Source organism: Fistularia commersonii, chromosome 36 (assembly GCF_037954325.1).
Source record: "Fistularia commersonii isolate RoL2024-O1a breed Wild chromosome 36, RoL_Fcom_v1.0, whole genome shotgun sequence".
Taxonomy (NCBI): Eukaryota; Metazoa; Chordata; class Actinopteri; order Syngnathiformes; family Fistulariidae; genus Fistularia; species Fistularia commersonii.
The window spans coordinates 6,909,136-6,919,208 of record NC_141319.1 but is presented as its reverse complement, the minus strand read 5'-3'; the positions used below and the strand labels follow the sequence as shown (position 1 = coordinate 6,919,208).

Here is a 10,073-nt window from a genome sequence, read left to right as displayed (position 1 = left end):
AAATGTTCCTACTGCAGAAACGTGCCCTCTTTTGGGGATCACCGATGGAAGCATCAGAAGAAGCTCGATATATACTGCTCAAAAAAATAAAGGGAACACTTGAACAACACAATGTAACTCCAAGTCAATCACACTTGTGTGAAATCATAGTGTCCACTCAGGAAGCAACACACATTCATTTGGACTTGTTTTAAGGACATTACATCAAAGTTGGATCAGCCTGGAGTTTGTTTTTACACTTTAATATTGAGCGTGATTCCTAATCCAGACCTCCGTGGGTTGATACAATTGATTTCCATGGATCATTTTTGTGTGATTTTGTTGTCAGCACATTCAACTGTGTAAAGAGCAAAGTATTTCATAAGAATATTTCATTCATTTAGATCTAGGATGTGTTTTTGAAGTGTTCCCTTTATTTTTTTGAGCAGTGTATATCCACTCCATCCCTGCTCTTGTTGCCTTTCCATGAGGTCTCCATGGGAGCAAGAGTTGTATGCTCTCTGGATTCCTCATCTTATTCTGACCCTCCCTATCTTGACCCCTGTGCTTCAGCCCTCTTCTGGTTGTCCTTCTCCTTAGGACTAAGCGCTCCCCTTCACCGAGCCATACGATTGCCGCTGCCCCTAGAGATGTTCTGGTGTCCGCATATTGCCTTAGACCGAACTCGTTGCTTGTTTTATCACTCATTGAATTTTCAGAGGCCCCGCAAAGTTCGCGATGGCCATAAAACTTCATTGCAGGACAAAATGTAGCCTAACACCATCCTTATGATCTGCGATGATCCACGGTGTTGGGTTCTGGTTCTCGGTATCTTCAGGCTTGTAGAAGGTCGCCTCAGTTGGCCCACAAACTTAAAACAGTGGGAAAAGAATGTAGCTGCCAATAATAACCCAAGGTGAGGCCAGGCTGGAGACCGTGGCCTCCTGGCGCCCCCTGCAGTCCAACTGACTCCTGCACACGTTTGCAGAATTGGGACCCTCTTGGTCTTCTGTAGATCTTTTCGCATCCATGTTTTCCTTCCAGGATTCTCTGTCTGCCTCCCTTGTTATTAAAATCAGCAGGTGAGACAGGAATGGATGGAGGTCTCTGTGATTGACCGGTGACCCTTTCGGCCTCTTGTCCATCTCTGGTTCTGGTGTCCAACACCGTTGTCTCCACCCCGGCATGTCATGTGACATCATCAGCTGGCTGTCCATCAATCAATCGATCAAACAGAAACCTCCAAAGCGTCTCCGCCAGGGCCGACGCCCCACCGATCAGGACCAGGCCGGTTTCGCCGTGGTCTTTCTCCTGAGGCTCCTGGCGGAAGGGAAGGACCTGAGTCCACCTGCAGGGGCGCCTCTGGGCTTCCCAGCTGATCTTCATCATCCGTGATGACGATCTAACATGGACAAGGACAGCTCAGACTCGGGACTCTTCTGCACCGATAGCGTCGGCCTCATCGTCAGGATGTCCTGTGAGGCTGGGCTTCTTCTGAGCTTCTTTTGAGCTTCTACTGAGCTTCTTTTGAGCTTCTACTGGGCTTTTTTTGAGCTTCTGCTGAGCTTCCTTTGCTGGGTTTCCTTCTGCAGCTGCTGTGGACCCCTGCAGCTAAAGCCCCTTCCTCTACTCCCTGCCCCGGGGGGGTAAAACAAGTGGAACCAGTCTGATACGCATGGTGGTTTAACCTTTAACCTGCTGAGAACGCTTCAGTAGCTGCACTGTAAACACCTCACTTGTACCATTGCTCAAAATGACAGACTGTTTAATACATAAGATGTTTAATTCGATGTCCGTGACCTTGATGTGACCCGCGTGTTGACAGAAGAGTGTATGAGAAACTCCCGAGGGAGTGGCGGAAACAAAAATGGGAATAAATTATTAACTCGGTTGTGCCTGGAGGAGGTAAGACGATCGGAAAAAAAGAAAAAAAAATCTCTCAAAATAATTATGGGCAAATATACTTGAAAGTTTTCGGCATCAGTGTGACGTGGTGAACATATTTTTTCATGCAAATTGTAAATCTATTTTTTTAAGCTGATTTGTGCTTTTCAACGTTGATAATGAAAATTTTAATATGTAGGAGGAGAAGCAAAAAACATGCAAACGTAATGTGGAAATAAACGGGAATAAACTCCCTGGTTATGCAGAAAATGCCCTAAACATAAATGGGGGGGGGGGGTATTTTAATAAAGTAGTTAAAGAGGTTAAAAGACATAATCCTCTTGCATGAGAAAATTATGTCATTAGAAAGGAAAAGTAATTTATTTTTGAAAGTAAACATGCTTTCCATGCAGAGGTTGTACTTCCCTTTGTCGCCACTAGGGGGCGCTGTGACGTATCCGTGACATTGTATTTCTCTTCTTCTACGGTTCCGCTTCAACCATGTAAACATGGCTTCCTTTTCGGGGACATCCGTGTCAACAAGGGTTGGTTAATTCGTCTTGTTCACCTTTTTTTAAGGGTTAGATATTTTCGCTTGGAGAGTCCCGACCTGACCGGACATGGCGGACAAGGAGGCCGACAAGGGCAAAGCGGTTCCCGGGGAGAAAGGCTACAGGACCCCCGGGCTGAGGGGCGCTCAGACCACCACACTGTTCCGGGCCGTCAACCCAGAACTCTTCATCAAACCTGTAAGTCCGTCCTCTAGAACGAAAAACAGACACAAAAGCTACATAATAAGCTAGAATAGACCAAACGGTTTGGAAATATGATGGAGATTTTCCTCGAAAGTTAGCTGAGCTGGAAGCTTTTTGGCTTCATTTAGCTAAACAATGACTTGACAAGAACATTGTAAACAAAATAAACGTTACAGTGACAATTTCGTTTAAAACTCAAAAACTAAAAAATAAAAACAAGAAAGTCTCACAAAAGTAGACGTGTTTCCCCCCAAATCTGCTCAAAATGGAAAAAAAAGAAAGAAATTGTGTGTCATCGCTAAATAAAGTTAAATTGAATCCTGTAACCGGAAGCGGAAGTGGCCTTGCTGTGTGTCTGTGGAGGGAATAAAAACAAAACAACTGTATCCTAATAATAAGTTTGCTTGTGTTTTGGTGGAGTGACTCAAAAAAAACATTTTTTTTACTCTTTATTGAATTTATAAAGTATAAACAAACAAAACAAATAAACATGACCAAAGTCAGTCGAACATCGATGACATAAACAGGCATGAGGAAACATAAGGACACTTATTTTGTTTACAATCAATGAACTGTAAGAGTAAACAAGATTAAAGGCCTGTGAGAAATGTATAATTTTTGAAATAAAAAAATAGAATCAAAAGTGGCAAGGGGAGTACAATATGTAGTTAGCTCAATGAATCTAAAGGAATATCAGTCATAAAAATGTATTTTTTTGGATTTTTCCATAGATTTCAAAGATGGATATTTGTCTTTAATCCATACTTTTTCGCATCAGAAAAATATGGAAAAATACGATTTAAATAATATTCTTTTAGTCTTCGTTCAGCTACAAGCTATTGTGTCTTCTCAGGGGTGCCGTTTTGGGGAAGGGGCGACATCTAGTGGACATTCGCGGTATTACAGGGCGCTCGTCCAAAAGAAAGGTCCCACTATATATATATATATATATATATACACACACACATATATATATATATTGCTTTTCTTACCTTCGCTCTTTGTATTAACAACTCTAATGTGTAGCTTATCTTGTGAAATTAAATTTTTTATTGTTCGACAGTTTTTCTCCACAAAATAAGTATTCTGGCAGGCCACTCTCCTCAGAGGTAAATGCAAGTTCATCTGCCCAGGCGTCATTAAATGTTCTATTTCCTTCAGATATTTTTCTTTTCTTATATTTCTTCATATTTTGCCTACCTGGGGTTGAAAGTCTGGCGGGTATACTGGCTTCCGCGATTGTGACGTTTATTTTGTGCGTTTATTTATTTATGATGTTATATAACTTCATTTTAATATTTCCACAATACAATAATCTTCCAATTTAGAACTACAATTAAAGAAGGGAGCTAACACAAATAAAATACACTTCTATTAAATACTAAAAACTTCAATTAAATACCGTATACAAGACAGGTCAAAAATCTCTATATTTAATGAACTGTTCCTCTAAAATAATACACGATGAATTTATATTAAAATGGATATTGAAAAAGAATTGATGAAATTACAACCCAAAAATAATGTGTTAAAAGAGATAATCTGGTCACTGGGAAGATTTGCCACTAGAATTTATTAGAACATTGATTGGTTGCATGTATAAGAGGTTTAATGTTTACACGGTTATTCTTTTTTTTAAAATCAATCTTTTAGTTTTGTCATCTTTTTTTTTGCTAGCATTTTCATTTATTTTTTTATATTTACTTGTATTTTTGCATATTTTCATATACTTATTTATTTTTAAATAAGAAAAGTGTTTTAACACTGTCACTAGAAGTTTTTTTCATGAAAAAGTCCTTTTTGGTTTCAAATTTTGAAGCAAAAAATAATTGCAAAGTTACTTTTTCCATTTTCTCCTTGCCTGATTTTTTTTTTTTTTTCTTTTTAAACCCACTGTTTAAAACCCCCGGATGCATAAATTCAGCTCTTCTTAAACATCAGTTTCTCACCGATATCCAATTAAAATCGGTTCGGCCCCCTTTTTTTTTTTTTTTTTCCTCCCGTCCTACACGAATCAATATCAAACTCGTCTTCTTATCAAAGAGTTATCAGTTTCAAAGAGTGGTTTAAAACGTCCCCGAGACTTTTCCCGTTGTGTTTCCGTCCCTCCAGAACAAGCCGATGATGGCGTTCGGCCTGGTGTCCATCTCGCTGTGCGTGGGCTACCTGGGCTTCCTGCACGCCACCAAGGAGAACCAGGCCGAGCTTTACGAGGCCGTGGACGCCGACGGATACAGACACACCCGGCGCCGCACGTCCAAGTGGGACTGAAATAAAACCCCGTCCATTTCTTACAAAGATGTTTCAGGTTTTTTTTTTTTTTTTTAATTTCAGTTTTATTAAGGAGTTTAAAAAAAAAAAAGGGACGGCGAGATATTTCTTCCGCCGTCGCGACGTCACTTGGCTTTTTCATTCTGCGGAAAAACAGAGAAGACGTTGGAAAAAACTTCCAGGGTGAGATACTTTTGTTTTTGACGACTAGAAAAAAAAACCCGCGGGTCTTCTGCAGGTCGGAACATCTCCAGCTCTGGTTACCTTGACGACGACGGCCAGCTCCTGCAGCGCCTGACCGTATCGCGCCTCCAGGCTCTTCAGGTTCCCGGGTTTGACGATGTGCTTCTGGATCCCTGGACTTCCAGCCTCGGACACCATCTGGAGGAACTTCTCCTCCTGCCAGTTACGCCCACACACACACACACACACACACACACACGCACTGAGCTCGTCCATCTTCACGCGGTGTAACCGTGCAGGTGTCGCAGCTGCACCTGTATCCCCAGCAGGAAGGTGAAAGCCAGGCCGCCTTTCCCCGCCCTCGCCGTCCTCCCGATCCTGCGTGCAGAAGGCGTGATGTTTACCTCGCCGTGACGGAGAGGCCACGAAGCTCCTCCTCACCTGTGGATGTAGGTCCTGATGTACTGCGGGGCGTCGTAGTTCACCACGCACTTGATGCAGGTGACGTCGATTCCCCTGGCGGTGGCGTCCGTGCTGATCAACCTGCGCCGCGTTTTCACACGCGTTAACGTGGAGGATCGGATAGTTTTCTTGACGGCGGCGGCGGCGCTCACATCTGGATCTTTCCCCGCTCGAACTCCTTCAGCGTCCTCTTCCTGTCGCCGACGGAGAGCCGCGAGGAGAACTCGGCCGCCCGGACGCCGCCGAAGATGTGCAGCAGCAGGTAGAGCCTGCGGGCGGGCGGCGGCGGAGAGGTGGTGAACGGAAAGCGGCGGCCGCGACCTCGTCCGACTCGTCCACCCACCTGTGCGCCGTCTCTCTGGAGTTGCAGAAGCACAGGACGGGGCTGAGCTTCAGCCGCAGCAGGAAGTCCAGGATGAGCAGCGGCTTCTTGCTCAGCGTGCACGGGACGTAGAACTCCTGGAAAACAAGCGTGTTACGGCGTTCCGGACCGAGGGTCGGCGGCGGCGGCTCGGCGGCGTCCTACCGCGAGCCCGCGGGGGAAGTCGAAGCGCCCGGCGCCCGGCGCCGCATGGGGGCCGCAGACGGAGCTGAAGAGCCTCGGCCGGTGGAGGCCGAGCTGCTGAAGCTTCTCCGGGTTCTGCGTGAGCGTGGCGGAGAACAGCAGCTTCTGCAGCGGCACCTGCGGCGGGGACAGGCTGCAGGGGCGTCACGTTTTTGTCTCCAAAACCGGGATTATCTGTCCAATCCTGGCTGACCTGGCCGCCGTGGCGTGGGTCGGCTCGCTCCTCCCGAAGACGGAGACGCTCTCCGCCGCCGCCCGCCCGAACACCGCCGCCTCCACCCGGCCCAGCCAGCCGCGGTGCACGCCGTCCATCATCCGGTCGGCCTCGTCGATGATCTGCGAGGACGCGAATCGATCCGTAAAGGCTCGGGGGAGGAGGGGGAGGAGCCTGCGGGGTCACGCGGGTGAGGGGCGGAGCTTCACCCGGTCACGTGACGGCTTAGATCTGACCTTCGAGATCCCGCTAATGTTCTTGTTCTCCGTCACGTTCCTGCGTTCCTCCTCGGACTCACCAGGAAGCGGAGCTGCCGCAGGTTCAGGGCCGAGCCGCCGTTGATGTGGTCCACCAGACGTCCCGGCGTGGCCACCACGATGTCGGCCAGGCTCCGCCTCTTCCCCGCCCTGGAACGGCGGCGGCGGAAAGCCGGGGTTAGAAGGGGGGGGGGGTTGCCATGGCGACACGGGGGCACTCACCTGAGTTCCGACAGCGCCGCCTCCTCTGAGGCCAGCGACCTTTGACCCACCAGCAGCGCCGCCCGCAGGCCCGTCCCCTCGGCGTACGAGCAGAAGACCTTGTAAACCTGCGGCGCATTTCGCCGTGAGTCACATGACCAAGGGGGCGGAGCCTAAAGCCCCCTCCTGATGTAAAACCAATCAATGTGCGTGAGAAGATCGGGCGCCACCTGCTGGGCCAGTTCTTTGGTTGGAAGCACAGCCAGCGCACGGACCTCACACACCACACGCTCCATCAGCACCTGCCGACACACACACACACACACACACACACACACACACCCTATTAGATTGTGCAAAGCTGTCATCACACGCTGTTCACACCTGCTCCTCTGACCTGGATCACCGGGATGACGAACGCCAGCGTCTTTCCGCTGCCCGTCGGCGCCGAAACGCAGAGGTCCCTGGGCTTGTAGCCGCCCCGTCCAATCAGAGTCCCCGGCTGGGCGCCTTCCAGCACGGCGGGGACGACCTCCGCCTGCACTGGAGCGGGATGGGAAGCCGGCAGGAGTAAGTAGAGTTTTAATAAAAATCCGCACGCCCAAAGTGCTAAAATATTAGATAAAAAAAAGTATTAAATATTAATATTTTCTATTAATATAAATATACAATTATTTAAAAAATATATCTATTTTATCATTTTTATTAATATATTTTATTTTTTATATCTTTATTATTTATTCATCATATATTTATTATTATATTTCATTTATGTATAATTATATATTTGCTATTATATTTTATTTATTTATTGTTATTATTATTATCAATCTATATATTTATTCATTTTTTTAACTGGACAGCGGATGCACGTGTTTTTTTTTACTTTTCTTACTTTTACATAGAACACAAATAATGCATTCTTGCATGTGTGACATATCAAGCAAAAACATAGGCTTTTCCTCGCCTACCGTTATTGTGCCGTTTATTTTTTTATTGCGCACCCTTTTTTGGGATATAGGATGCCTTTTGGCTTCTCGGGTCGGCTCTCGAGTAATGTTATAATGGTCATAATTTAATGATTAAAATGTAAAAATGACATCATATATACAACAAGAGGCGCACAAAAAAACAAAACAATCACATGATCTTTCTCTTTAAAAATGGCGCCACAATAGCGGTAAGTATCTGAGGAAGACCTTATGTTGTTTTGTGTTTTATGTAAAATAAGTAAGAAAAGAAAGACACACACACATATAAAAAATAAATCTAAAATTTGTTTTTCTACTTTATTTTTATTTCTAATTCTGCCTTTTTCTTTTTATTATTACTGTTATATTTTCTGTAACTCTGGCACAACAATTTCCTTTAGGATTAATAAAGTTGTTCTTATCTTATCTTTTGGAGCATTTTCAGGGTGTGCGAATTTTTACAAAACTCTACTTAAATGTAAAATAAATCCTTTATTTTTAGGGCATTTTTTTGGTGTAAGTATTTTTCACAAAACTCTATTGCTATGTAAAATAAATCTTTCATTTTTGGAGCATTTTTAGGGTGTGCGTTTGTTTTCAAAACTCGACTGTCGCCTTTGACCCGGCGCCCGTCCCTAATTGTGTCACGCAAGTGTTTGTGTTTGCTCTTTGTGGGCGGCCGTGAGTAACCATGACAACCGGCGTCACCTGGGAAGAGGTGTCGGATGCCGTTGTGGTTCAGTCTGCTGCGGAGACGCTCCGACAGGCCCGCCACCTCCTCCACCGCCACCAGGTTGCCGCGCACGTCGCCGTGGATGATGTCGGGCCGGGCCAGCCAATGAGGGAGGACCCGCTGCACCTGCCACGCAAACACAGGAACCCCGAGGTCAGCGATTTCCTCGTCGTCCTCCTCCTTTCGGGACGCCGGGAGGTACCTTCTGCGCCGGTTTGCTCTGGAAGCCTCCCAGGACTTGGTACCCCGGAGGTGCCGGAGACGGGGTCGCCTTCGCGGTCGGTTCTTCTGTCTCGCCGTCCTGAGCTGGAGGCACAAACGCGGTAAATCAGATCTCCATCCCCTTCGTTCCTGGGATGCACCTGAAGGAGAGATAACATCCCACCCACCTGACCGGTCCTCGGTCGGTTTCTCCGTCTCGCTTTTCTTCTTTTTCTTCTCCTTTTTCCCCCTCTTCTGCTCGTTTTCCTCTTCAGAGCCCGACGCCGCTTCTACTTTCCTCCTCTTGCTCTTCAGGGCAGGTCGGCCGTCGTCCTCCTCGGCCTGCCGGTTCTCCTCCGGGTCCTCCTCGACCTCCACGACCCCGGAGGTCTTCTCCGTCTCGCTCCGTCTCTGCTTCTCCTTTGCTTTCTGCTTGAGTTTAGCCAGCAACTCCAGGGAGCGAGACTCATTGTGGGCGCTGAGGTCCTCATCCTCACCGAGATACCTGCGTGGAGGGTTTACCATTACAACCGTATGAGCTGGACACTTATACTTTTTGTTATTGTTATTGTCTTAAGATGTGCTTAGAAATAACAACAGTAATTTCTTCGCTATTAAAAGCCTTTGAGTAAAGGCTTGGAAGCGGTGTGGCCTTGCTGTAAACACTCATTCAACCCCTAATTTAACAGAAAGACAGAGTTAGCATTGCTTTTTCAGTATTATAATTATTATTTAGCATGAAAAGATAAGTCAAACCTACCTGTCCACAAAAAACAGGGACATTTTAGCATCGAGATATGAGGAGCCTTAGTGACGCTTATCCTCCATGAGAAGCAGTGTCCGTCAAAAAAAATGTAAAAAAAATTAAATAAAAAAGAAATCACCAGCGGACTTTTAAATAGATCCGTCGACTGTAAAAGAGTTGCTCGAAAACTACAAACCCCTCTCATGTGTTTCCATGCCGTTTGTGGCGCCGTTTGATGACGTCATTAAACACCGTCGCGATTGATTCGTCACGAATCCCGAATCAAAGAAAATCTCGCGATATGACCCGAGCGTATTTTAGAATTTGAATAAATGAATTCAGAAATTTGTGCTGAGTTAACTCCTATACCAGCCCTATACCATTACTAGAATAACATTAAAATTAAAATATGTTTCTTGTTTGAAAATACATCAAAACAGAGCTACGATACTTCCGGTTTTGACATGCGACGCAAGCGCATTGTAATATGAGTTCTATCGACGGGGCCGCAAAGACATATTTGGTTATATTTGACCAAAAAAGTTTGATTACACCTGAAGTGTTTTATACAACCGTATTATATTCGCTGGATTTATTTGAAAGCGCCTCAAAAGGTAAGATTGAAACTAAAAAAGAAATAAACGAGCTATTT

At 45.7% G+C, this 10,073-nt stretch overlaps 2 protein-coding genes across 5 annotated transcripts; one reads left to right on the top strand and one right to left on the bottom strand.

Moving 5' to 3' along the window:
* Positions 1 to 2,351: 2,351 nt before the first annotated feature.
* On the top strand, positions 2,352 to 8,312 carry smim8 (small integral membrane protein 8). 3 transcript variants are annotated; one of them, XM_086143162.1, is made up of 3 exons: positions 2,352 to 2,612; positions 4,701 to 4,926; positions 5,128 to 8,312. In XM_086143162.1, the coding sequence occupies exons 1-2, from the start codon at positions 2,484 to 2,486 to the stop codon at positions 4,887 to 4,889; spliced, it is 318 nt and encodes a 105-aa protein (XP_085999288.1). In that variant the 5' UTR covers positions 2,352 to 2,483; the 3' UTR covers positions 4,890 to 4,926; positions 5,128 to 8,312. The 3 variants fall into 3 exon arrangements, with proteins under 3 accessions (XP_085999288.1, XP_085999289.1, XP_085999287.1); XM_086143163.1 differs by having other exon boundaries at positions 4,731 to 8,312; XM_086143161.1 differs by having other exon boundaries at positions 4,701 to 8,312.
* Positions 4,928 to 9,716, bottom strand: ddx51 (DEAD (Asp-Glu-Ala-Asp) box polypeptide 51). Of its 2 annotated transcripts, XM_086143160.1 has the most exons (16): positions 9,437 to 9,716; positions 8,865 to 9,181; positions 8,678 to 8,781; positions 8,451 to 8,601; positions 7,169 to 7,314; positions 7,002 to 7,073; positions 6,793 to 6,899; positions 6,612 to 6,720; positions 6,293 to 6,435; positions 6,061 to 6,232; positions 5,878 to 5,993; positions 5,687 to 5,803; positions 5,514 to 5,615; positions 5,387 to 5,450; positions 5,154 to 5,288; positions 4,928 to 5,032 (listed from the first exon to the last, which is right to left on the bottom strand). In XM_086143160.1, the coding sequence occupies exons 1-16, from the start codon at positions 9,457 to 9,459 to the stop codon at positions 5,015 to 5,017; spliced, it is 1,896 nt and encodes a 631-aa protein (XP_085999286.1). In that variant the 5' UTR covers positions 9,460 to 9,716; the 3' UTR covers positions 4,928 to 5,014. The 2 variants fall into 2 exon arrangements, with proteins under 2 accessions (XP_085999286.1, XP_085999285.1); XM_086143159.1 differs by having other exon boundaries at positions 4,928 to 5,288.
* Between the last annotated feature and the right edge of the window lie 357 nt (positions 9,717 to 10,073).